The sequence below is a fragment of the Carex rostrata genome, chromosome 35 (genome assembly GCF_964058835.1).
Source record: "Carex rostrata chromosome 35, lpCarRost1.2, whole genome shotgun sequence".
NCBI lineage: Eukaryota > Viridiplantae > Streptophyta > Magnoliopsida > Poales > Cyperaceae > Carex > Carex rostrata.
The window spans coordinates 2818357-2842463 of record NC_135952.1 but is presented as its reverse complement, the minus strand read 5'-3'; the positions used below and the strand labels follow the sequence as shown (position 1 = coordinate 2842463).

Genomic DNA, 24107 nt, shown 5'->3' with positions numbered 1-24107 from the left:
TTCTCTTTCGAGGGATTAATTATGACTTGTATTTATACACAGCGGTTTCAACTCCAAACTAACAAAAGGCCCCTAAAATAGGAAACTCCCCACAGTTTCAAGTCCAGTAGTTTTAAGCTGGCGCAAATCTCAAAGCACAAAAATTATTTTGAATATGTAAACGGTCGGATACGGATCGGATAGTGGTCTTACCGTATCTGCATCCGTTATAATTTTTCGGATACGGATACGGATCGGATATTAAATGTTACAGATACGGATCGGATATTGAACGAATACAGATATTTTTCATAATTAGCTTGTTAGTTACAAAATATCTATTATATTATTAAAATATTAGTCACTAATTATGTCATAGTGTTATATTGTTTATCAAAATATATATCTACATGTAATTTAATAAATCATTTATACAATATGTCATTTAATAAATTAATTTAAGAACATATATCACATTTATTGTGGTTTAAAAGTATAAATGGTCGTATACGGATAGTTAAAAATCTTACCATATTCATATTCGGATACAGATCGAATAATTTAAGTATTTTTTTGGATTCAGATTCAGATGAAATCGGATATTATCTGATCCGTTTACACCTCTAATTTTGATTCAGGTGAGAGTTATTTATCATGTTGTACGTACCACAGGTGATATCACCCCTTCAGTAATAAATTCATATCACCTAAGGTAACATAATATTTCTATTTAGATCCAGACCATCCAATCAGAATTTTCACGAATATTAAAGAGGTCCGTGCATTCCACCTCAGGCCAGATTAGCTATCGGATGGTTCAGATCGAAACAAAAAAATTAGGATTTTTTCCTAACTGCAACAAAAGTTGACAGAATGCAAAACGAACTCAATATTTTGTAAACATCGTATCTATCGTAAAGACCCAACAAATAAAATGTGAAAAAAAAATAACTTGTACAAAACAGCACTGGAAATAGCTCCTTTTCTCTTCAAGCCTATCAAACAAAATTACAGCAGACAAATCACCAATCTACAAGAAGCCGATCTAATTTCTTGAAGAAAGACATGGCAAACATAAGAGCAATTGGTAGTATATATCATATGAAACAATGGAGACCAGTAGAGAAATCACCAATCTCAAAGCCTAATCTGGTGGAACTAGTGCAATTATAAAAGATAAAATTATCCCGTAATGAGACCAGCAAGGACATCACTCTTCCCTCTTGCGTAAACAGTATATACCAAACGTATAGCATCTACCCAACCATCCAGGATCTCCCATGATTCGGCAACCTGTACCACATTTTGATAAATGATCAAAAGAACAAGAAGCAAATGTTTTGGCATGAAAAGAAAATATGAATAAATAAATTAAATAAAGAGTAGGGTTAATATGCCCCACTGCTTTTGTGCCCCAACCATACCCCACATCTTTATCTCTGTTTGCAAGGTCCAAAGAGCCAATCTAAGCGGTTCAACATGATATCTATACTAAAATGTACTTGAAGACCAAAATCACTGTTTTTGGATGGTCCAGAATTCTGATTTTGTACCTATCTAGAAAATTGTAAAAAATTTCCAAAGGCTGTGGGGTATGAAAACATTGGAGCAATTTAAACCTACTCTTAAATAAAATATAAAACAGTATGTGTCGTCAAGTAACCAAATTTGATATTGCATACCCTTCTGACTCAATAATTTTTTTTTTTACTACGTGCTCAAACTTGAGAAATATAACAAGGAATTTTCATGTCATTTTCACACAACTCAAAACAGAGAAAAAAACAGAGGAAGGCCTTACGAGGAAAATAGGACCATGGATTGTATCGATACAAAGGCCGGCCCCAGGTGGCAGTGTCAAGTCGGAACATGGTGCCACTGAGATAATATCTGCAACATTAACCTTTATGATCTTTTTATCATTGTCTAGAGATTTTCTCGAAGGGCTTTCTCTCTCCAACCAGTTAACCTGACAGAAACAAAAGCAATAAACTTCAAAAAAGTTTTCACACATGTGGGCACACACACACAGAGGTGTGTGGATATAAAGTATAGATATGTAACACTGTAGCACCTGTTGGAGTCCCTCGTGATTCAAATAGAACTGAGATTTGACCCAGTCTTTATGAGGTGAAATTGGTCTATTTGCTGGAGGAGCCATTAAGTATCCCACCTTCAGATAAGGCAATGGCAGCTACAAGGGAAAACAAAATTATGAATTTAACTTTTCACGTGTTACTTCAATTAGTACTATGCCCAGACATTTTTAATAATTAAAACTGATCGTCAAAATTCAACTTAAGCAAACAATTATATAGTATTTTTTTTAAGAAAAAACAGAGAAAGAGACAGAGAGACAAACCATAGATCTGACTAGTCGTAGAGCACTGCGGTACACCTGCATAGGTTAAAAACATGTCACAACTTCCAAATTTTAGATGGATAATAGAACCATAATAACAAGATCAGAATGTGCAAATGTATAATACCGAGTAATTTGGTTTCAAGGCATGAGCAGCCGCAACATAAATGGCCGATTGACTGTACAACTGAGTAGGAGAAATCTCTTTCCCACTGTCTGGACGGCCAGACCTCATATTGTCCTCTGCTAATCCATACTGTTAACACAATTAATTTCAAGTTGGGCATTTAATTATTAATACTGAAATTTAGTAATTGTACTTAAATTAATCATGAGTTCAATGGCAAAACATACCAGGACAGTACCAAGATTATAAATTGCTCGGTGAAAATCAAATTGCAACTGGATTGCAGCTCGGAACTGCCGAAAAGACCCCAAAAAATAAGCACTCAAAATACTTCTAGAAGATAGAAGGGAATAATGAGAGAAGGGATATCATTAAGTGGTATACTTTACCTTACTGATAGCTGTTTTTATGATAGTCTGTTTTTCCTTGGCGGGAACAATTGCACTGAGCTCCTGCATGGTAGTTTCACATATAACAAATGAGAAACATGTTCGTAATAACCAATTATGGTGCAAATGATTGACATATAAAATGATGATGTATCATACCTGTAGTCCAAGTCCCCAATTGTTAAGGGCCTATAGGTAAAAAAAAAAAGACTTGTGAGAAATTGTTATTACTAAGCCAACCATGCAAAAAGAACTTGCATGGTGGTATGTACAGCTAAATAACTGTACTGACCTGAGGGCTATTCCAGTTAAGCTCAACTGCCTTTGCATAATTCTTGATTGCCTGAAGAGAAGCATAGCAGATAAGACAAGTGCTGAACAAATCCAGAAGGAACCCCGAACCCCACGACACACACAGAAAGGAAACCATAAAGAAAAAAAACAAGGAACAAAAATGTAGGAAAGCTAAAATGAAATGCACACATAATATCTTTATAGTAACCTCATGTGTGAGTAAATAAATGTCCATATGGTGCCTCAAGCAAGAACATACCAATCAGAATCTTTTAAAAGAGCATATTTAAGGATTCAGTAATCTGACCTGTTTCCACAAATCTTCAGCCTCCTTTGTACGGCCCCGCATTTTAGCCCGATCAGCGATAGCAATTGCCCAGTTATAATATGCCTAATACAAGGAAATCCACAGTCAGTTGTTGGAAGCTGGTATAATATCTTTATAGTAACATCAAACATTCAAATATGAACTTACATCAAAAAGTGTTGGGGAAAGACGTGTGGCTTCGGCATACTTCTTGCATGCTTCCTCAAGCAAGGCATCTTTAGAAGCAGTGGAGTTTGGATCGACATTATCTGCACTCTCCTGCAGTATTGCACTTGTAAGGTTACTATATATCAATCTATATGCAAAATCTACCATAAAATTTGAAATTTAATATCCTGACCAACATCAGAAGATGTTTAAATCATACCTGTAAAACAAGGGCCCAGTTGTAGTAGGCATCAGGGTCATCAGGATTTCTCTCTATTGCACTTATATATCTAGATGAAAAAAATAAGATGCTCTAAGTACAGGAACTGGAAAAACAACCAATTTAATGGTAAATTAAATTTCATGATTCAAGTGCTGAATTAAAAAGGAAATTTGATTAATAATTTAATATAACACATACCTTTTAGCAGCAAATGTGAGAATCCTCTGACGAGAACGGCCTTCCTCATCAACTCCACTAACACTGTTAATCAAATCTATGGCTATATCGTGGTGGGCCGCAATCTTTTGCAAGCTTTCTTGGCTGAAACAAATTAAGCAGATATTATTACGGTAATCTTAATTGTGGGGTTTTTCAGCTAAAAAATGGAAAATATTACATGTGAATTTTGGTGCACTGGACAATTAGAATAATATAAGCCTGTAAAACTGCCTTTCCGGACCTATCTAACTATATATAGCCAAGAAAATGCAAAAATAACAATTAAATATTCAAACCATATAAGCTGTAAGGACACACTGCCAATAGAAGTACCTTTACAGCCTGTAAGACCAGCACTGACTGACGTTTCCATTTTTGTTTGATTTGCATTTCTTTGGGGATTCATTTATTCATATAGTGAATTTACACCAGAAGCCTATACTGGTAAGGGTTGCTAGAAGTGCAATTCCTGTGCTGATATAGTCCATTTTGAGCTAGCATTCACTACGAAGTAATAAGGATTCTACCACTTGAAACTTCCAATTCAAACTTACTAAGTATCTAAGATTTGAAAGAACAAACCTCAGTGAAGATCTATCTTCAGTGATTTCTGCACCAGTCTCTCTTCCATTGCCCTTCGCAGATCCAGATCGTGCCCCGGCATTAGCCCCCTTCTCTTCCTCTTTCAGTTCATTGAGCAACTCCCTCATGGTAAAAGTCCTGCTTCCCTCGCTAGTCAAACTCCCGCTTCCAACTTGATCCGATCTCTCCTCTTCCTCTTCCTCTTGCTTCACTTCATCTCCATTTGAAACAACCACTTCGTTGATCTCGATCTCTGTGGCTTCCTTCTTCGGTTCGATTTCAATTGGAGACTGAGCTGGGGTGGGTTCCGGTTCAATTGGTGACTCAGCTGCGGCTAGTTCCGGTTCGATCGGAAGGTCGATTGGGGTTGACTCCGGTTCGGTTCCATTGGGGATTTCGGGTGAATGCTCGTTCTTTGGCTCCATCTCTTCCATTGATTGTTGGATCGAATGAATCAAAGAGGAGAGGGAGAAGGAATGAAGGAAGGAGATCTAACTCTTTGTTGGGGCTTCAATTCTTTCTTAACTTTGCCTTCTCTCCAACTCCCGAGTCCTGTCGACTTACGATGCACTAAATTAAAGAGAATCTAGTACATATTAGTTTGTTACTTTCTGTGTAGCGGGTCAACGAAAAGATAACTAAGCTATATTGGTATGAAACATGCTGGGACCCCTTGAACAGACACTCTCTATAGTCTACACTGTATGAAACATCCACAATAGAGCAGCACTCTGCTCTGAAGAAGAAAGACTGTAAAAATCGACGAATATGTACTTGCAGACCGACCGAATTTATTGATATGAGTGTAGGGCTGCACAAAAAGTTTATAATTCGTCGATTCGAGTTTGATTTAAAAAATTTTGTGAAAAATTCGATTCAAAATAGTTTGAAATTAATTCAAACAAAATTTAAATTGAACCTGGTTTGTTTGAAATAGGTTCGCAAACTATTCTAGTTCGAATCTCAAAGTAACGTGAACTGTTGATTTTCGCTGATGACTTATGTTTGTTGATGACTTAAAAGTTAAAATATAAAGCCGCTCAGCCATAAGTCATAACTCGTAAGTCGTAACTCTCGTTCTCAGTTCTAAAACCCTAGACGACTTTTACCTCTCGCTTTCGGTGACTACGATCACTCTTCCTTGTCGTAAAAATGTTCGTAAAAGATTTGAAATTGAGTTCGTAAAAAGTTTGATTTGAAATTAATTCAAATTAAACTTAGTTCGAAATTAATTCAAACCAAATTCAAACTGGAATAAGTTTAATTCGTTTGTAGCCCTATGAGTGAGTCTATAATAATATGAATAACATGATTTATTTCCTTTGGTAATACGGATCGATATTTTTGTTTTTAAAATTTTAAAGATCGATCCGAACCGTTCAATATGATTTTTATATGAATATGTACTTGCAGACCGAATTTTATATTTTAAAAAAAATTTCTACTATTTTTAAGAATAGGTAAAAAAAAATCACTGTTTTTAAATGGTATAGAATTTTTCAGATCAATTAATTTTCTATCTATCTTAAAATATATTAAACAATTTTAAAAAAATATAAAATTTGTTATGCAAGTACATATTCTTATAAGGAATTGGGGATCATATTGAACGGTTTGAATTGACCGTTAAAATGTTCAAAATGAAAACATTAATAAGTATTATAGACCAATCCATAATATACATAGTACCATTACCATAGACTCACTCGATATATATTATAAAGAGTTAATTGAAGATGTATTTCATCAAAAAAAAAAAATTGAAGATGTATTTATAATGTTTTTTAAAATTTCTAACTTCTCTGTCAAAGCATATTAATTTTCTTATCAAAATTAAATATCATTTCATTCCTCTTTTCTTCATTTAATATATTATTTCTTTTATTTAAAATTAAATTAACTGATTTATTTTTCTAGACGCAAATTCAATTTTCGAAAATAACATTTAGTCTAACAAAAAAGATATATATTATCTGATATGGGAGGTAATAGATTCCAAACTCTGACAAAAAAAAAATTATGTTGTAATCTGAGTTAGCATTATTCTTTGCCTCATTCATAAACTAATGTCAGATGTCCTCACGAACGAATGGAAATGGAAGAAACGAAACTCAATTGATCTCCAATTTATTTTAACAAAATACATCATTTAAATGGGCTTTAAGCCTTGTTATAGAAAAAAAAATCATTTATGTAAAGTTTCATTTTTTTTTTATCTTTTAGAAATGTAAGCAAATCACAGTTAATTCTCAAGCTATTCACAAAAGCTTTACTATTGATTTTTAAAATAATAAAATTAATCAATAATTATGGTGATTAATATCGAGAGTAGACAAATTATATCTCTTTATAAATTTTTTTATAAAAAGTTGAAGATCAAACTATGAGGAATTCCACATCTATCAGAGCTTCTAAACCTAAATATATTTAATATTACAGTGCATTTTTAGGTTTTTGTTGGCCGTCAAGCCAATCTGCGGCCTCAAATAATAGAGCCGCAAATTGGCTTGGTAGTCCGGATAGATGTGAAATTCTCCAAAAATCATGATGTTTTAGTTTTTTTTTTTATTATGGTATAAGTAAAAATTTCAGCACTTCATAGAAAGACTTGCTCATATATATATATATATATAGAGAGAGAGAGATGGGCTATGGTGCATTGCAATGCATGGAGGGGTTTGTGCATTGGACCATAAATCTAAAATTCAAATGACCGATCCAAGCCGTTCATCTTGTTCTCCATATTAATATGTGCTTGGAGACCAAATTTTGTTATTTTTCTGAATTTTTTTACTATTTATTAAGTATTTTACAAAATTGTTGATCCAACGGTGGCTGCTGATTTTACTGTTTTGTTAAGCCACCGTTGGATCAACAATTTTGTAAAATACTTAATAAATAGTAAAAAAATTCAGAGAAATGTAAAATTTGGTCTCCAAACACATTAATATGGAGAACAAGATGAACGGTTTGGATCGGTCATTTGAATTTTGAATTTTAGATTTATGGTCCAATGCACAAACCCCTCCATGCATTGCAATGCACCATAGCCCATCTCTCTCTCTCTGTCTATATATATATATATATATATATATATATATATATATATATATATATATATATATATATATATATATATATATATATATATATATATATAGAGTTAGGCTGGGGTGCTATGGATAGCATAGTGGCCTCCATGCTACGGCTCAATATTCGAGTTTTCAAAATCCAAACGGTCAATCCGAACCGTTCATCTTATTCTCCATATCAATATTTGCTTGGAGACAAAATTTTACATTTTTCTGAATTTTTTTACTATTTATTAAGTATTTTACAAAATTGTTGATCCAACGGTGGCTGCACAAAACAGTAAAACCGTTGGATTAGCGATTTTCAAAGTGGCTTAATAAATAGTAAAAAAATTCAGAAAATTATAAAATTTGGTCTCCAAGCAGATATTAATATGGAGAATAAGATGAATGGTTCGGATCGACCGTTTGGATTTTGAAAACTCGAATATTGAGCCGTAGCATAGAGGCCACTATGCTATCCATAGCACCCCAGCCTAACTCTCTCTCTCTCTCTCTATATATATATATATATATGTGTATATATATATATATATATATATATATATAGAGAGAGAGAGAGAGAGAGAGAGAGATTGGCTATGGTGCATTGCAATGCATAGGCCATGGTGTGCATTGGACCATAAATCACCGATTCAAAGTCCAAATGACCGATCCAAACCGTTCATCTTGTTCTCCATATTAATATGTGCTTGGAGACCAAATTTTACATTTTTTGGAATTTTTTTACTATTTATTAAGCCACTTTGAAAATCGCTGATCCAACGGTGACTGTTTGGAACAGTAAAATCAGAAGCCACCGTTGGATCAGCGATTTTCAAAGTGGCTTAATAAATAGTAAAAAAATTCCAAAAAATGTAAAATTTGGTCTCCAAGCACATATTAATATGGAGAACAAGATGAACGGTTTGGATCGGTCATTTGGACTTTGAATCGGTGATTTATGGTCCAATGCACACCATGGCCTATGCATTGCAATGCACTATAGCCCATCTCTATATATATATAGATATATTTAAGAGTGATGCTTCTATGGACATAAGGACCTATTTGTAAAATGAACATATTTTTATTTTCAAAGTTAAAACAGTCGATCCGAACCGTTCATCTTGTTCTCCATATTAATATGTGCTTGGAGACAAAATTTTACATTTTTCTGAATTTGTTTACTATTTATTAAGACGGGTACAAAAAATATCAAATTCAGACCATTGAATTTTGTACCCATCTTAATAAATAGTAAAAAAAATTCAGAAAAATGTAAACTTTGGTCTCCAAGCACATATTAATACGGAGAACAAGATGAACGGTTCGGATCGACTGTTTGAACTTTGAAAATAAAAATATGTTCATTTTACAAACAGGTCCTTATGTCCATAGAAGCCTTTGCCTATATTTAATATACATTTTACTTCTTGGATAGGGTTGCATAATATGTTCGTGGCTCACAACTTGTTTAGGATTGGTTCGAGTTGCTTTTCACTTGCTCATTATCAACTCGAATTAATTAGTTCAGTTGTAAATTGTGGATTGCTATGTTAATTTGATAATTTGTTCATTACCAATTCGAATTGACTACCTCAGTTGTAAACTGTGGATTGTTTTGTTAATTTGGTAATTCAATAATTAGTAGACTTTTCTTGTTATGTGCTTTGAATTCTTTTGGTAATTTGTAGTGTTACGTTATGAAATTTTTATAATTAAATTCGAATGATTTAAAAGAAAGAATCGATAAATCATGTTAATAAAATGGAAGTTTAAACCTTAATTAAGGTTCCCCTAAATAAGTAAGTTAATTGTGAATTGAAACCGCGTCGAAATTTCGAGATTTCGGAATTTTATAGCCCCAGTGCGGATTAGGTTGACCGCAGTGCGGGTGGAAGCCATCCGCAGTGGCTCAGGCTTTTTCTGGAATTTTGCCAAAAAAATTGACTAAGTAGTGAGTGCGGGTGAGGGATCCGCAGTGCGGATGAGTTTAGCCGCACTCATGAATTTCTGTATTGCACTGAATTTTCCTGAAATCGGCTAAGTAGTGAGTGCGGATGAGGGTGAACCGCAGTGCGGATCAGGTTCATCCGCAGTAGGCTCGGACTTTTCCTGGATTCGGCTGACAACCGACTAAGTCTCGAGTGCGGATTAGGTAACCCGCAGTGCGGATTGGCTAATCCGCATTCAGGGTAATTTTAACCCTAAAACCCAAATTAAACCTTCTCTCTCTCTCTCTCTTCCACCATTCCCCATTTCTAAGTGAAATTCGTCCAAGAGAGAAGGAAAAGATCCCGTGAGTTTCCGTTTCATTCAGACTCCCGATTGTTGCGAGAAATCGAGTTTGGAACCGAGAAAGCAGCCGAGGATCTCTCAGAACCCTTCTATTTGGTATTTCTTTCTCTCATTTTTACTTTCGAAACCTCGAATTTTCTCGATTTCTCGGATTCTCGTTTTAAACCCGAGATTTGTGCTCGAATTGCTCGAGGACTAGTTCCTCTACACTTCTTACTAGTTTGTTTGTCATTCTTTTTCCCGATTTCTTCCGATTTATGAAATCTGATTTCTAGGGTTTCGTGCCAAAATTGAAAGTTGGCCTAATCGTGATTTGATTTGCTTAACCCGACCAATTAGACTTGTAATCGGTAGGGTTGCCTCCTGATCGTGAATTTTTAGAACATTTAACAGCCGATTTGAGGTTTTGACCAAATTAGGGTTAACCAAACGGTAAATTGAAATGAACCGAGAACCAAGGTAGTGAACCGGTGATTGATGGTCACCAAATGGAGAGTTGTATGGTCCCGAGGACCTAGAGGATTTTGGTAAGAAATAATGAACCGAACGAATTGATACCAAAAACATAGAAATTGAATAGGGAAGGTATAAGCCCTAGCACCACTCGATTAAACTCCTCGATCCTGAACCAATGTTAAACCTAGTATACGTATAATATAGGTGTAGGCTCGGTCGAGCAAGAACTTGCGAGACCATACGAGACGTCCGATCCTTAGCTTAAGCGGTACGCTCGTCATAATAAGGTGCGGGATTCTTGGACTTGTTTGATACTTTATTTTCAGGAATTAAACTGGTTATTCGTTTGTCATGTTGAATGATTAATTGTTGCATATTTTGGAATTCGTACTGCAAATGGATTCTTGCATAAATGAGAATGATTTGAATTGTTCGGTTAAGATTGATTGGCATGTTGGTATGGTTATTAATTGTTTAGTTCTATGAATTGTGCTTGTTGTGAATGAATCTGCCAGGCCGACCTGTTTAGGTGGCTGGATAAGGTAACGGTGACCTATCCGTTGACCTGTGTTTATGAATTTGCCAGGCCGACCTGTTAAGGTGGCTGGATTCAGGTGACGCTGCTGACTTATGCGTCGATCTGTAGAATTTGCCAGACCGACCTGTTTAGGTGGCTGGATTCAGGTGACGCTGCTGACTTATGCGTCGATCTGTAGAATTTGCGAGACTGACCTATATGTGTGGCTTGAGATATATTTGCTTGAGATTTAGCAAAGTTGACCTGTATAGGTAACTTTGAGTCCGTGTGTTTGCATATGTGTCAAGTTGACCTGTATTGGTGACTTGTAACCGGACCTTAGGAAATGGTTAAGCCAAACAGCAATTGCAGATGGGTGTCCGATAAAGGGTCCAGCTTGGTTGGCCATCTGTAGGCGCTTGTAACCCTACAGATGTGGGTTTGATAACGGTTCAGCTCGAGAGAACATCTGTAATTGCTACAAGCCCTAATGAACTGCGTTAGGAATCGAGTTAAGCCAAAGTACATGTTGTGTGTTGAAATCCATATTGAAATTCCGTAAACTGTGTTTCAGGTTGATTAACTGTTGTCGAGTAGTGGCATTCTGTTATTTATGTTTTCTTATTTATATAACTGTTGCATTGTTTATTGTTTGGGTTTCATCTTTGAATATAGAGTTTGATTGCAAGTCCAATAATCTAAACTGTGGCAAATTCGCACTGAGAATTTTATTCTCACCCCCACCCTCCCGGTTATTTTATAGGTACAGGTACGATTGATTCCGGAGAGGCACGCGAGTAGTGGGCCATAGTAGCTGACCATCTCAGGACCCTAGATATTTTGGTTGTATAGATATAGGGTAGGCCTCATGGTTGGTATCCGGATGCGATACTTTCGTTGTATTATTACTATCCAGACTGTGTACTCTGATTTTATATTAGAAACTTGTTTTGAATTGCGTGTTGTTTGGTTTAAATTGTGATTAGCCTTGTAAGCATACACGGCGTTGTATGCTTACGGCGGGGGACTGTTACTACCCGTGGCCGCGACTGGTTTAAATTGTGATTAGCCTTGTATGCATACACAGCTCTCTTTGGTGGTATCAGAGCTCAAGGTTTAAACCCTAACCAGACTGATAGGATACGTGAGTGGGGTACGTTATACTTGGGGTCGTCACGGCTAACGACTGGTTCATTTCTATGAGATAGGTATATGCAAATCTAATGACTATTTTCTTCTTATTTAAGAGCTATGGAAGGACGCCGAGGTAGGGGACGACCTAGAACTAGGAACCCACTGAACGAACCAATCGTTCATGCGAGCGAGGCCGGATCTGCAGGGCCGGAGGTCCAGAGAGTTGATCTTGGACCTGTAGGTGCGCAGAACCGGGACCGAGATCTAGACGATAGATTGATTGCGGCCTACGAGAGAGGCCGCCAAGCAGAGAGACATGAGGTGGCACCGGAGGCTCCCCGAGGAGGTCCGGAAGATTTTAGGAGGTTGTACGACTCCTTCATGCGCCTTAATCCACCTCGGTTTAATGGCACTGGCGAGTATGCCGCTGCGGAAGAATGGCTCGCGAGCATGAGTGCCAAGCTAGTTCTGTGTAGAGCGCCAGAACAGGATATGGTGGAGCTGGCCGAGCAGCAGTTAGAGGAGGGTGCGAGGTTCTGGTGGGATGGAGCCCGACGTAGTTATGTCGGGGAGGAGGCCAAGATTCCATGGGAATGGTTTGAACAACAATTCACTCGACGATTTCTGAGTAACATACAGCGAGAGGCGCTGCGGAGGAAATTCCTGGATTTGAAGCAGGATGGGCGAACGGTGGCAGATTATAACAACGAGTTCCTCGCCCTATCCAGGTATGCAATTGATGTGCAAACTGATGTGGTGAGATACCATAGGCAGTACCTGGATGGACTTGACGGGGGGATCTCTATGATTGTGGATACCCCGATGGCTACTGAGCTGCAGGCCATGATGGATCATGCTGAGCAAGTGGAGTTGCACGGCAAGAGGAGAAGGCTGCAAATGACGGAGAGGAGTGTGAAGCAGAGGGAGGACCAGAACGGGCAATTGAGGTCGAGGGGAAGACCATCGACAGCTAGACCACCCTTGAGACAGTTTGTGGCACCTAGACCCCCTCCGAGGCAGATGGCAGCACCGGTACTCCGGCCGGGTTTTGTTTCAGTGTGGTGCCGTTCATGCGACCAGGAACACTCGGAGATCGAGTGCAGACGCCGCAACCAAGCCTGTTACACCTGCGGCAGTATGGAGCATTGGGCAAGAGAGTGCCCGAATGCAGCACTAGGGTTCCAGAGGAACAGCGGTGGCAGAGGGCCCATGGGACGTGGAACTGGTAGACCACCATTCCGTGGTCGAGGTGCTTCCCAAACCAGCGGAGGCAGGATTGGAGGTCGAGTGGCTGCCCATACACTCGGTATAGCAGAGGTTGCATATGACGCAACGAGGACTCTGGAGGAAGGAGAAGGCTCGCAACCGTCTGATTCTCGAGCTGATGTGATGACAGGTATACTTTCTATCTCGGATGAGAGTGCCTATTGTTTGATAGATACTGGGTGTAGCCATTCCATTGTATCGAAGGCTTGGGTAGAAAGGTATAACTGGCCAACCGAAACCAATAACCAAGTCCTGAGTGTCCAAACCCCTTTCGGTTCGACTGACCGAAAAATAACCATATGCCGAAACCGAAAAGTCAGAGTTGATGGAAGGGATCTCGAGATAGACCTGTTGGTTATGGAGATCACGGGTTACGACGTTCTATTGGGGATGGATTGGTTAACAAGACATGCCGCAACGATCGACTGTCCGCACCGCAGGATTTGTTTTGTGACCGCAAAAGGTGGTATGTCGTGCATGCTGAACTGTAGGAAGGTTGGAGGGTTGATACCGTGCATCTCGGCTGTGGAAGTTAGGCACCTGATCGATTCAGGGTGCACTGCATATCTGGCAGCAATAGTGTACACTGATACGGAAGTTCCTGAGATGAATACGATTCCAGTGGTGTCGGAGTTCGTGGATGTGTTTCCGGAAGAAATAGTCGGATTACCACCGGAACGAGAAGTGGAGTTTGGCATAGAAGTGGTACCAGGTACGACACCAATTTCAAAGAGTCCGTATCGTATGGCTCCTGCAGAATTGAAGGAACTCAAGGCCCAATTAGAAGAGATGCTGGAAAGCGGGTTTATTAGACCGAGCACATCTCCATGGGGTGCTCCGGTGCTGTTTGTGAAGAAAAAGGATGGTACCTTGCGGTTATGTATCGACTACCGTGAATTGAACAAGGTGACCGTCAAGAATAGATACCCGTTACCCCGAATCGATGACTTGTTTGATCAGCTGCAAGGATCTTCGATCTACTCCAAGATAGACTTGAGAACGGGGTACCACCAGCTGAGAATACGTCCGACTGATGTGGAAAAGACAGCCTTCCGAACGCGCTATGGGCATTACGAATATATGGTGATGCCGTTCGGGCTAACGAACGCCCCGGCTGCATTTATGGACATGATGCAGCGAGTGTTTCACGACCTATTGGATTCAACTGTGGTGGTGTTCATCGATGACATCCTGATATATTCAAGGTCACGTGAGGAGCATGAGGTACATCTGCGGATAGTGTTGCAGAGATTGAGAGATCATCAACTATTCGCAAAGTTTTCGAAGTGTGAGTTTTGGCTTGAGAAAGTGGCCTTCCTTGGGCACGTGATATCAGGTGAAGGGTTGGCCGTGGATTCAGAAAAGATTCGGGCGGTGACCGATTGGAAGAGGCCAGAAACAGTTACGGAGATTCGCAGTTTTCTGGGGCTAGCCGGATATTATAGAAGGTTCGTGCTCGGATTCTCACAGTTAGCTGCTCCCCTCACGAAGCTTTTGCATAAAGGTGTGAAGTTCGAATGGGGTGCCACTCAAGATCAAAGCTTTGAGGAGTTGAAGAATCGGTTAGTAACTGCCCCGGTTCTTGCCATGCCCATCACCGACGAGGAGTATACCGTCTACACCGACGCATCCGGATCTGGTTTGGGATGTGTATTGATGCAGAAGGACCATGTTATAGCATATGCTTCTCGGCAGTTACGATCACACGAACAGAATTATCCGACCCATGATCTGGAGCTAGCTGCAGTGATCTTCGCTTTAAAAATTTGGCGGCATTACCTGTATGGAGTGAAGTGCCGTATCTTCACGGATCACCAAAGTTTGAAGTATATCTTCACTCAAAGGGAGTTAAATTTGAGGCAGAGGAGATGGTTGGAACTGATGAAGGACTACGATCTGGATATCCAGTATCATGCCGGAAAGGCAAACGTGGTAGCAGATGCGCTAAGCAGGAAGAGTCAGATCAATCTGGCATCGATTATCACCAGCGAGACACACCTTCTCGAAGAAATGAGAAGAATGAATCTGCACGTGGGCGCATCCCGTGAGCTTGCATTGGAAACCTCATCTCAATTGATTGGAGCGAGCAATAGGGCAGGTACAGCTACAGTTGCCTCGATTATCTTGGCTGCGGTCGAGGTTCGACCAGAGTTACATGAGCAGATTCGAGCAGCACAACAAGAGGACCCAAAATGCCAGAAATTCCGACAACATTTCGAGTCAAATGCAGACTCACCATTTCAACTCCACGAGGATGGTATTCTGCGGTTCCATGACCGCATATGCGTTCCGAATGACTCAGAACTGAAGAATCTGATTCTGTCAGAAGCACATGACTCGGGGTATACCATCCACCCTGGTGAAGTCAAGATGTATCAAGATTTAAAGCGATATTTCTGGTGGCCAAAGATGAAAAGGAACGTGCAAGGCTATGTTGAGAAATGTCAGATCTGTCAGCAAGTCAAAGCGGATAGACGAAAGAGGGCGGGACTGCTCAGACCTTTGGAGATACCCATGCGGAAATTCGAGTCAATCACTATGGACTTCGTGATTGGATTTCCGAGAACCGTTGGACAATATGATGCCATATGGGTGATAGTGGATCGGCTGACGAAGATTGCACACTTCATTCCACTCCGGATCGAGACATCCGGAAGAGAGCTAGCCGATTTGTTCTTGCAATACCAGTTTAAGTACCACGGATGTTCGAGGCACATTGTCTCTGACCGAGACACTCGATTTACATCTCACTTTTGGGGAAGCTTTCAAGAAGCCATGGGCACGAAACTGAGATTCAGTACAGCCCATCATCCGCAAACCGACGGTCAATCCGAACGAACAATCCAAACATTGGAGGACATGCTTCGATCCTGTGCTTTAAGTTTTCGAGAATCTTGGATCAACCACTTGTACTTGGTAGAGTTTGCGTACAACAATAGCTACCATTCAAGTATCGGAATGTCACCACAAGAGGCACTTACAGGACAGCAGTGTCGCACACCGCTGTGGTGGGGACCCGCAGGTACGTATTCACCTACCGGGCCTCAGATGTTAGAAGAGATTGCTGAAACGACGAAAGTCATTTTGAGTCGGCTTAAGTCGGCCCAAGAGCGACAAAAGAAATATGCGGATGTGCATAGAAGACCGTTGGAGTTTCAAGAAGGGGATCACGTGTGGCTTCGAGTTTCACCCGTCAGGGGTGTACACCGATTTGGCGTATCAGGCAAGTTAAGTCCTAGATATATTGGACCGTTTCAGATTTTGAGGCGAATGGGACCGGTGGCATATGAGCTTGCATTGCCACCAGCATTGGACCGGGTTCATCCGGTGTTTCATGTGTCACAATTGCGCCGATACGTACGAGATCCATCTCATTGCATTGATCACTCGGACCTGCATGTCCAAGGTGACTTGTCCTATCAAGAAGAGCCAATGCAGATATTGGACCGAAAAGAACAGCAACTTCGGAGCAAAACGATTAAGCTTGTTCTGGTCAAATGGGGACGCCATTCGACTAAGGAAGCAACGTGGGAACATGAGGAAACCATTCGTGAGAAGTACCCGGAACTATTCAACGACCAAGGTACGCAATTTAGTTCAGAGGACTGAACTCTATTTTAAGGGGGGGAGAAATGTTACGTTATGAAATTTTTACAATTAAATTCGAATGATTTAAAAGAAAGAATCGATAAATCATGTTAATAAAATGGAAGTTTAAACCTTAATTAAGGTTCCCCTAAATAAGTAAGTTAATTGTGAATTGAAACCGCGTCGAAATTTCGAGATTTCGGAATTTTATAGCCCCAGTGCGGATTAGGTTGACCGCAGTGCGGGTGGAAGCCATCCGCAGTGGCTCAGGCTTTTTCTGGAATTTTGCCAAAAAAATTGACTAAGTAGTGAGTGCGGGTGAGGGATCCGCAGTGCGGATGAGTTTAGCCGCACTCATGAATTTCTGTATTGCACTGAATTTTCCTGAAATCGGCTAAGTAGTGAGTGCGGATGAGGGTGAACCGCAGTGCGGATCAGGTTCATCCGCAGTAGGCTCGGACTTTTCCTGGATTCGGCTGACAACCGACTAAGTCTCGAGTGCGGATTAGGTAACCCGCAGTGCGGATTGGCTAATCCGCATTCAGGGTAATTTTAACCCTAAAACCCAAATTAAACCTTCTCTCTCTCTCTCTCTTCCACCATTCCCCATTTCTAAGTGAAATTCGTCCAAGAGAGAAGGAAAAGATCCCGTGAGTTTCCGTTTCATTCAGACTCCCGATTGTTGCGAGAAATCGAGTTTGGAACCGAGAAAGCAGCCGAGGATCTCTCAGAACCCTTCTATTTGATATTTCTTTCTCTCATTTTTACTTTCGAAACCTCGAATTTTCTCGATTTCTCGGATTCTCGTTTTAAACCCGAGATTTGTGCTCGAATTGCTCGAGGACTAGTTCCTCTACACTTCTTACTAGTTTGTTTGTCATTCTTTTTCCCGATTTCTTCCGATTTATGAAATCTGATTTCTAGGGTTTCGTGCCAAAATTGAAAGTTGGCCTAATCGTGATTTGATTTGCTTAACCCGACCAATTAGACTTGTAATCGGTAGGGTTGCCTCCTGATCGTGAATTTTTAGAACATTTAACAGCCGATTTGAGGTTTTGACCAAATTAGGGTTAACCAAACGGTAAATTGAAATGAACCGAGAACCAAGGTAGTGAACCGGTGATTGATGGTCACCAAATGAAGAGTTGTATGGTCCCGAGGACCTAGAGGATTTTGGTAAGAAATAATGAACCGAACGAATTGATACCAAAAACATAGAAATTGAATAGGGAAGGTATAAGCCCTAGCACCACTCGATTAAACTCCTCGATCCTGAACCAATGTTAAACCTAGTATACGTATAATATAGGTGTAGGCTCGGTCGAGCAAGAACTTGCGAGACCATACGAGACGTCCGATCCTTAGCTTAAGCGGTACGCTCGTCATAATAAGGTGCGGGATTCTTGGACTTGTTTGATACTTTATTTTCAGGAATTAAACTGGTTATTCGTTTGTCATGTTGAATGATTAATTGTTGCATATTTTGGAATTCGTACTGCAAATGGATTCTTGCATAAATGAGAATGATTTGAATTGTTCGGTTAAGATTGATTGGCATGTTGGTATGGTTATTAATTGTTTAGTTCTATGAATTGTGCTTGTTGTGAATGAATCTGCCAGGCCGACCTGTTTAGGTGGCTGGATAAGGTAACGGTGACCTATCCGTTGACCTGTGTTTATGAATTTGCCAGGCCGACCTGTTAAGGTGGCTGGATTCAGGTGACGCTGCTGACTTATGCGTCGATCTGTAGAATTTGCCAGACCGACCTGTTTAGGTGGCTGGATTCAGGTGACGCTGCTGACTTATGCGTCGATCTGTAGAATTTGCGAGACTGACCTATATGTGTGGCTTGAGATATATTTGCTTGAGATTTAGCAAAGTTGACCTGTATAGGTAACTTTGAGTCCGTGTGTTTGCATATGTGTCAAGTTGACCTGTATTGGTGACTTGTAACCGGACCTTAGGAAATGGTTAAGCCAAACAGCAATTGCAGATGGGTGTCCGATAAAGGGTCCAGCTTGGTTGGCCATCTGTAGGCGCTTGTAACCCTACAGATGTGGGTTTGATAACGGTTCAGCTCGAGAGAACATCTGTAATTGCTACAAGCCCTAATGAACTGCGTTAGGAATCGAGTTAAGCCAAAGTACATGTTGTGTGTTGAAATCCATATTGAAATTCCGTAAACTGTGTTTCAGGTTGATTAACTGTTGTCGAGTAGTGGCATTCTGTTATTTATGTTTTCTTATTTATATAACTGTTGCATTGTTTATTGTTTGGGTTTCATCTTTGAATATAGAGTTTGATTGCAAGTCCAATAATCTAAACTGTGGCAAATTCGCACTGAGAATTTTATTCTCACCCCCACCCTCCCGGTTATTTTACAGGTACAGGTACGATTGATTCCGGAGAGGCACGCGAGTAGTGGGCCATAGTAGCTGACCATCTCAGGACCCTAGATATTTTGGTTGTATAGATATAGGGTAGGCCTCATGGTTGGTATCCGGATGCGATACTTTCGTTGTATTATTACTATCCAGACTGTGTACTCTGATTTTATATTAGAAACTTGTTTTGAATTGCGTGTTGTTTGGTTTAAATTGTGATTAGCCTTGTAAGCATACACGGCGTTGTATGCTTACGGCGGGGGACTGTTACTACCCGTGGCCGCGGGGTGTGACATGTAGATTGTTTTTTTTTTATGGAATGTTAATTTTGTTATTTCTTTAGAATTGTCTACTAATTAAAATCACTAATTTCTTTTACGAGTTAACTTACGAGCTATAAGCTGACTCGAGTTCCTCATGAGTTTAGTTCGATTTAGTTTTTTTAACTTGATTCTGAATTGACAACTCGAGTATTTTCGGGGTCTCTCTGTTTGTGAAATTATCTGAGTTTTGAATGCCATGATATTATAGTTGTTCTAACCATAATAACGAATCCGGATTATAACCTATGATGGAAGATATTAACATATTTCTTAAAAAAATGTCATTAATCCCACTAAATATTATATATATATTTTTTAAAAAGTACGAGAGAGACTAATAAAAGTTTCAGAACTATGGCCCAACTACTTAGAATAAGTTTCAAAGGTCAGGTAAACGTTACTATGGGCCTGGCCTACAAAACAACTATAACGGGCTTTTAATTTTAAGGCCCAGTATCTATATTATTCTACGCAATTCCACTTAACAAGCCCAAAAGCTTTCGCGCCGACTCGCAAGAAGGCCACGTGTAAAAATGCAAAAATGAAAAGAGTTGGCGCCAATCGGGAAGGAAAGTGATTTCCCGCAGTAGGAATGGAAACAAATCCGAATTCACATCCTCTCCATTACCTCATAAGGGAATACTAGTAATCGTACCCGTGCACAGCAACGGGAGCAAATTATGTAGTAGAAAACCTAATTTATATAAGTTTTTTTTTTCATAAATCCTAAACCCTAAACCCTAAACATTGAATTATTTGAAAGTATAATAAATAAAAAAACAACTAATAAAACATGAATACTGCATTGTAAAATTAACAGAAAAGAATAGTTGCACCTCTGTTCAATGTATTAACAAACATACATAAAAAATATTACAAATAAAAAACTACCATTCTTTTCACAAAAAAGAAAGTTTATTTAATAAATTATTCAACTCATTTAATTAAATATGCTAATCCAAGCTGAAGTAGACAATGAGAAATAATCTAAGCTGGTGTATGCATTGCACTTCCCACTTTCTTTTTTAAGTGATCCCGAGCAAACAATGTCATGCGGAGTGATATCCTTGAAATATTTTTTAGCACAAGGTACTCGTTGCAAAACTGAGAGATACAATTGAAAATCCATGAGGCATGAAGTATCACATTACAAACCCTTTCTAACACTGTTAGGCCATTTTTTTTTTACTAAAGACACTAAGTACAATGTAATGTGAAAATAACCAGAACTAAGAATAATGAAGGATCCTACTTTAAAAAAAAAAGAATAATGAAGGATCCATTTTATAGAAGTTACATACTTGTGCTGAAAACTTTGATAAAAGAAAATAAAAATACAAATTTGAAAACCTTAGCACGTTTGTTGGCAGTAATAACAGGGGTTACTGAGACTTCTAAAGAGAATCCATCAATTTGGTACTCCTCCCTCTTTATCATGTCAGATATGAACAAAAAAAAATCATTAACAGAACTTATCTCCTTGGAAGCTGCTCCAGTTTTTCTTGTAAGCAGCAGACATAACACAACACACCCAAACAGAGTAAGCGATCGTGGTGAAATGTAGCAAACAAGGTCGTGAATCCCAAAGAGACGAAATATGCATCTGATGCAGACCTGAATGAATTAGCAAACAAACAGAACGTTGATGGCTGATTTATTTATGGAAAAATATGCATGTGCCAATATTTGTGAAGACATGACAATCTGATCAGTTTGTTTCATAGCTGACAATCTCATAAAGTAGCAACTTTATGAGATGCTGTTCGTTTTCCAGAGCTATGTTCATATAAAAAGTAACTAAAAGATAATGTACACATAAAAGGAAATATAGAATCATATACCTTCAATCCAGCATTTACAATATGTTCCCTGTGACAACTGTCACAACATCTGGATGTCTGGCAACCTAAAAAAAATACAACTATAATAGATTAAAGTAAAAACAATAGAAAAATAAATATTAAATTTTAGAAAGAAAACTAACCTCCAAGACATCTTGCTCACCAGGTATAATCTCAGGTTTCTCTTCACAATCAGCTATGGCTTCTTTCAATTCATTTACTAACAACTCATTTCTCACAGCTACTAATTTAGGCTTTAACCTTTTCACCTGATCACACAAAAAAAGGAATAAATCAAACCTGTTTTTTCAAAATATTTTCATAGGAACAACTCTACTGTTATAAATTTTGACCAAAAAAAAAATGAACCTGATCAGCTAGAAGTGTGACATTTGATCCAGCTGCAAGTGCAAGTGTGCAACTATGAATTTATCTGGATTTTCAGCTACTATGTCAAGTGTCTGAAATTTTGAAATTTGGGATTGAAAAAAATTTACAATCAAGGCTTTCAGTCTAAAAAAATCAATTTTTTAAATGAATATAGTATCTCGATTTTTGCAAGTAGAATTTCTCAAAAGGGCAAGGGGTCCTTTATATAATATTAGTATACAAAAAGTTTTGAGTTAAATTAAATTGTAATGGTAGGAGTACCTGAGTGCCGATTGAGCCAGTGGACCCCACAATTGAAATGGATTTGGGACCATCCCATGAGCTGCGACTCGGCTCTGGTACGGCCTGACCTGGCCAGGCTAGTGGTGGGGCCTGAACCGAACACACAATTTTCTTTGACACGTATGCCCTTCTATCTCTTCTCCTCAAAGGAAAATCAACTGAAAATGATAAAAAAAGAAAAGATGATAGTTATGTATTTGGCTTTAGCTTAGGGTTCAATGCATTGACTACTAATGAAGTTGAGAATCGTGACAACCATCACAACTTCATATTTACAGGGAATGTGACTGGTACAGTATTGGAAGGTTGGTACATGGGTTGTATATAATGTCTTTGGCTTATTTACACACAAATTCATATTTACAGGGTTTAAGTTAAGGGTATATTTACAAAATCCAAGAAAGAACAATAATAGATCATAGATCAAAATCCAGAAAGAACACAAAAGAAAAAAAATAAAAAAGAGTAACAAACAGCATGAGAGCAGTTCTTGGTATAGTACATGACCCTAAAACAGATAGCACGAAAGCAAACAATAATAAAATGAAGAAAAGGAAGGGCTCGGTTCCTCAAGCACAGTAGGAAGATATGGGTAAAACCAATCTATTATCACTATTCCCACCCGCTACAAACCTGAAAAATTATGACTTCACCACTTAAAATGATAGCCATAACTTCAAATCTTAAATCTACAGTTGACTCGATAAAACGATAGCCAGAAATGAGATCATTACCTCCGCCAAGTAATGCTTTCCAGATGGGCTCGTCTCATCAAAGTTGCGTGTTTCACTGTTCCAAATAGGGTTTAATTAATAACTAATTGCAACAAAATGTATGTATAAAAAAAGTTATCAACATGTATGATGTGCATATGAGGGCTTGAGCATACAATTTCATCATCTTATCTACTTTATTTTTAATTCATTTCATTGATTTAGTATATGGCAAAGGGCAATTTGGTCATATTGAGCATGCATGCTTGGCATTTTTGTATAGATCAATCTGCAACTCCTTTTTGAATGATTTCAGTTTCTAAAATTCCCAGATATCAAGTTCTACATCCTGGAACAATTTTACAATTGCTTTAATACTCTTGATTTTCTACCTGGAACAATTTTACAATTACTTTAAAAATTGTAGAACATTCAAAAGTAGTGATTTTCTATCTGTCTAAAAATCTAGTATAAAAATTCTAAAAAATATAAAATATAGTCTGCATGTACTATGGTACATTTTCATATGGAGATCAAGTGCAATTTGAAATTTATTTGGTCTTCAATCAAGTACCAATTAATATATCATTTAGTGAGTGTCATAGTTGTTGATGGATACAACACTTCAATTGGGGAAAAAAAAAAGGTGCAAGGACGGTACTTCAAAATTGCAACTGCTGGTGCCATTGATGGAGTAACCACTTGCTTGAAGTTCTCTTCCTGGAAATGCTTCTCCTGTAATTCTAAGCCCCTATATGGCCGGTAAGGGGTCATCATCTGCAGCATCAAAACAAATGTCAAAATTAAGAACAAATTTTATATAATATAATAGTTTACCTCTTTCTCCCATGCTGACAACTTCAGCAAAACCCGGCATGTGCAGCTTCTGGGTCTATTTCAACCGTACCTATAAAGGAAAGCCAAACAAACAATGTCTTATTTTATTCCATAATCTAAAAAAAGCACTGACGATACAAATTATTAAAAAAACTGGAAGAATATATCAATTCAAAAAATGAACAGATTCAGAAAATCCAGCAAATCTGAGTCATTGATCTGAATATCTGATTTTATCAGAACTCCTAATGTTTCCTTACATACCAATCTGGCCAGAGTTCAAATACCAGCAAAGCTGGTGGTGTAATGAATTGTTGTAAAAATAAATAAAAATTAGAGACAGATTGGTGAAT

At 38.5% G+C, this 24107-nt stretch overlaps 1 protein-coding gene and 1 long non-coding RNA gene across 4 annotated transcripts; both read right to left on the bottom strand.

Moving 5' to 3' along the window:
* Nucleotides 1–844: 844 nt before the first annotated feature.
* Nucleotides 845–5220, bottom strand: LOC144549487 (Tetratricopeptide repeat (TPR)-like superfamily protein). The gene is made up of 14 exons (XM_078298231.1): nt 4651–5220; nt 4048–4170; nt 3847–3916; nt 3627–3737; nt 3459–3542; nt 3150–3200; nt 3017–3046; nt 2858–2920; nt 2696–2761; nt 2469–2597; nt 2342–2377; nt 2054–2173; nt 1781–1948; nt 845–1272 (listed from the first exon to the last, which is right to left on the bottom strand). The coding sequence occupies exons 1-14, from the start codon at nt 5082–5084 to the stop codon at nt 1162–1164; spliced, it is 1596 nt and encodes a 531-aa protein (XP_078154357.1). The 5' UTR covers nt 5085–5220; the 3' UTR covers nt 845–1161.
* A 16001-nt stretch (nt 5221–21221) lies between these two features.
* On the bottom strand, nt 21222–22362 carry LOC144549644 (uncharacterized). 3 transcript variants are annotated; one of them, XR_013509750.1, is made up of 3 exons: nt 21902–22362; nt 21533–21801; nt 21222–21305 (listed from the first exon to the last, which is right to left on the bottom strand). It is a non-coding gene; the product is annotated as an uncharacterized LOC144549644 (long non-coding RNA). The 3 variants fall into 3 exon arrangements; XR_013509751.1 differs by having other exon boundaries at nt 21249–21597; nt 21676–21801; XR_013509749.1 differs by having other exon boundaries at nt 21249–21801; nt 21902–21993; nt 22184–22362.
* Nucleotides 22363–24107: the final 1745 nt, after the last annotated feature.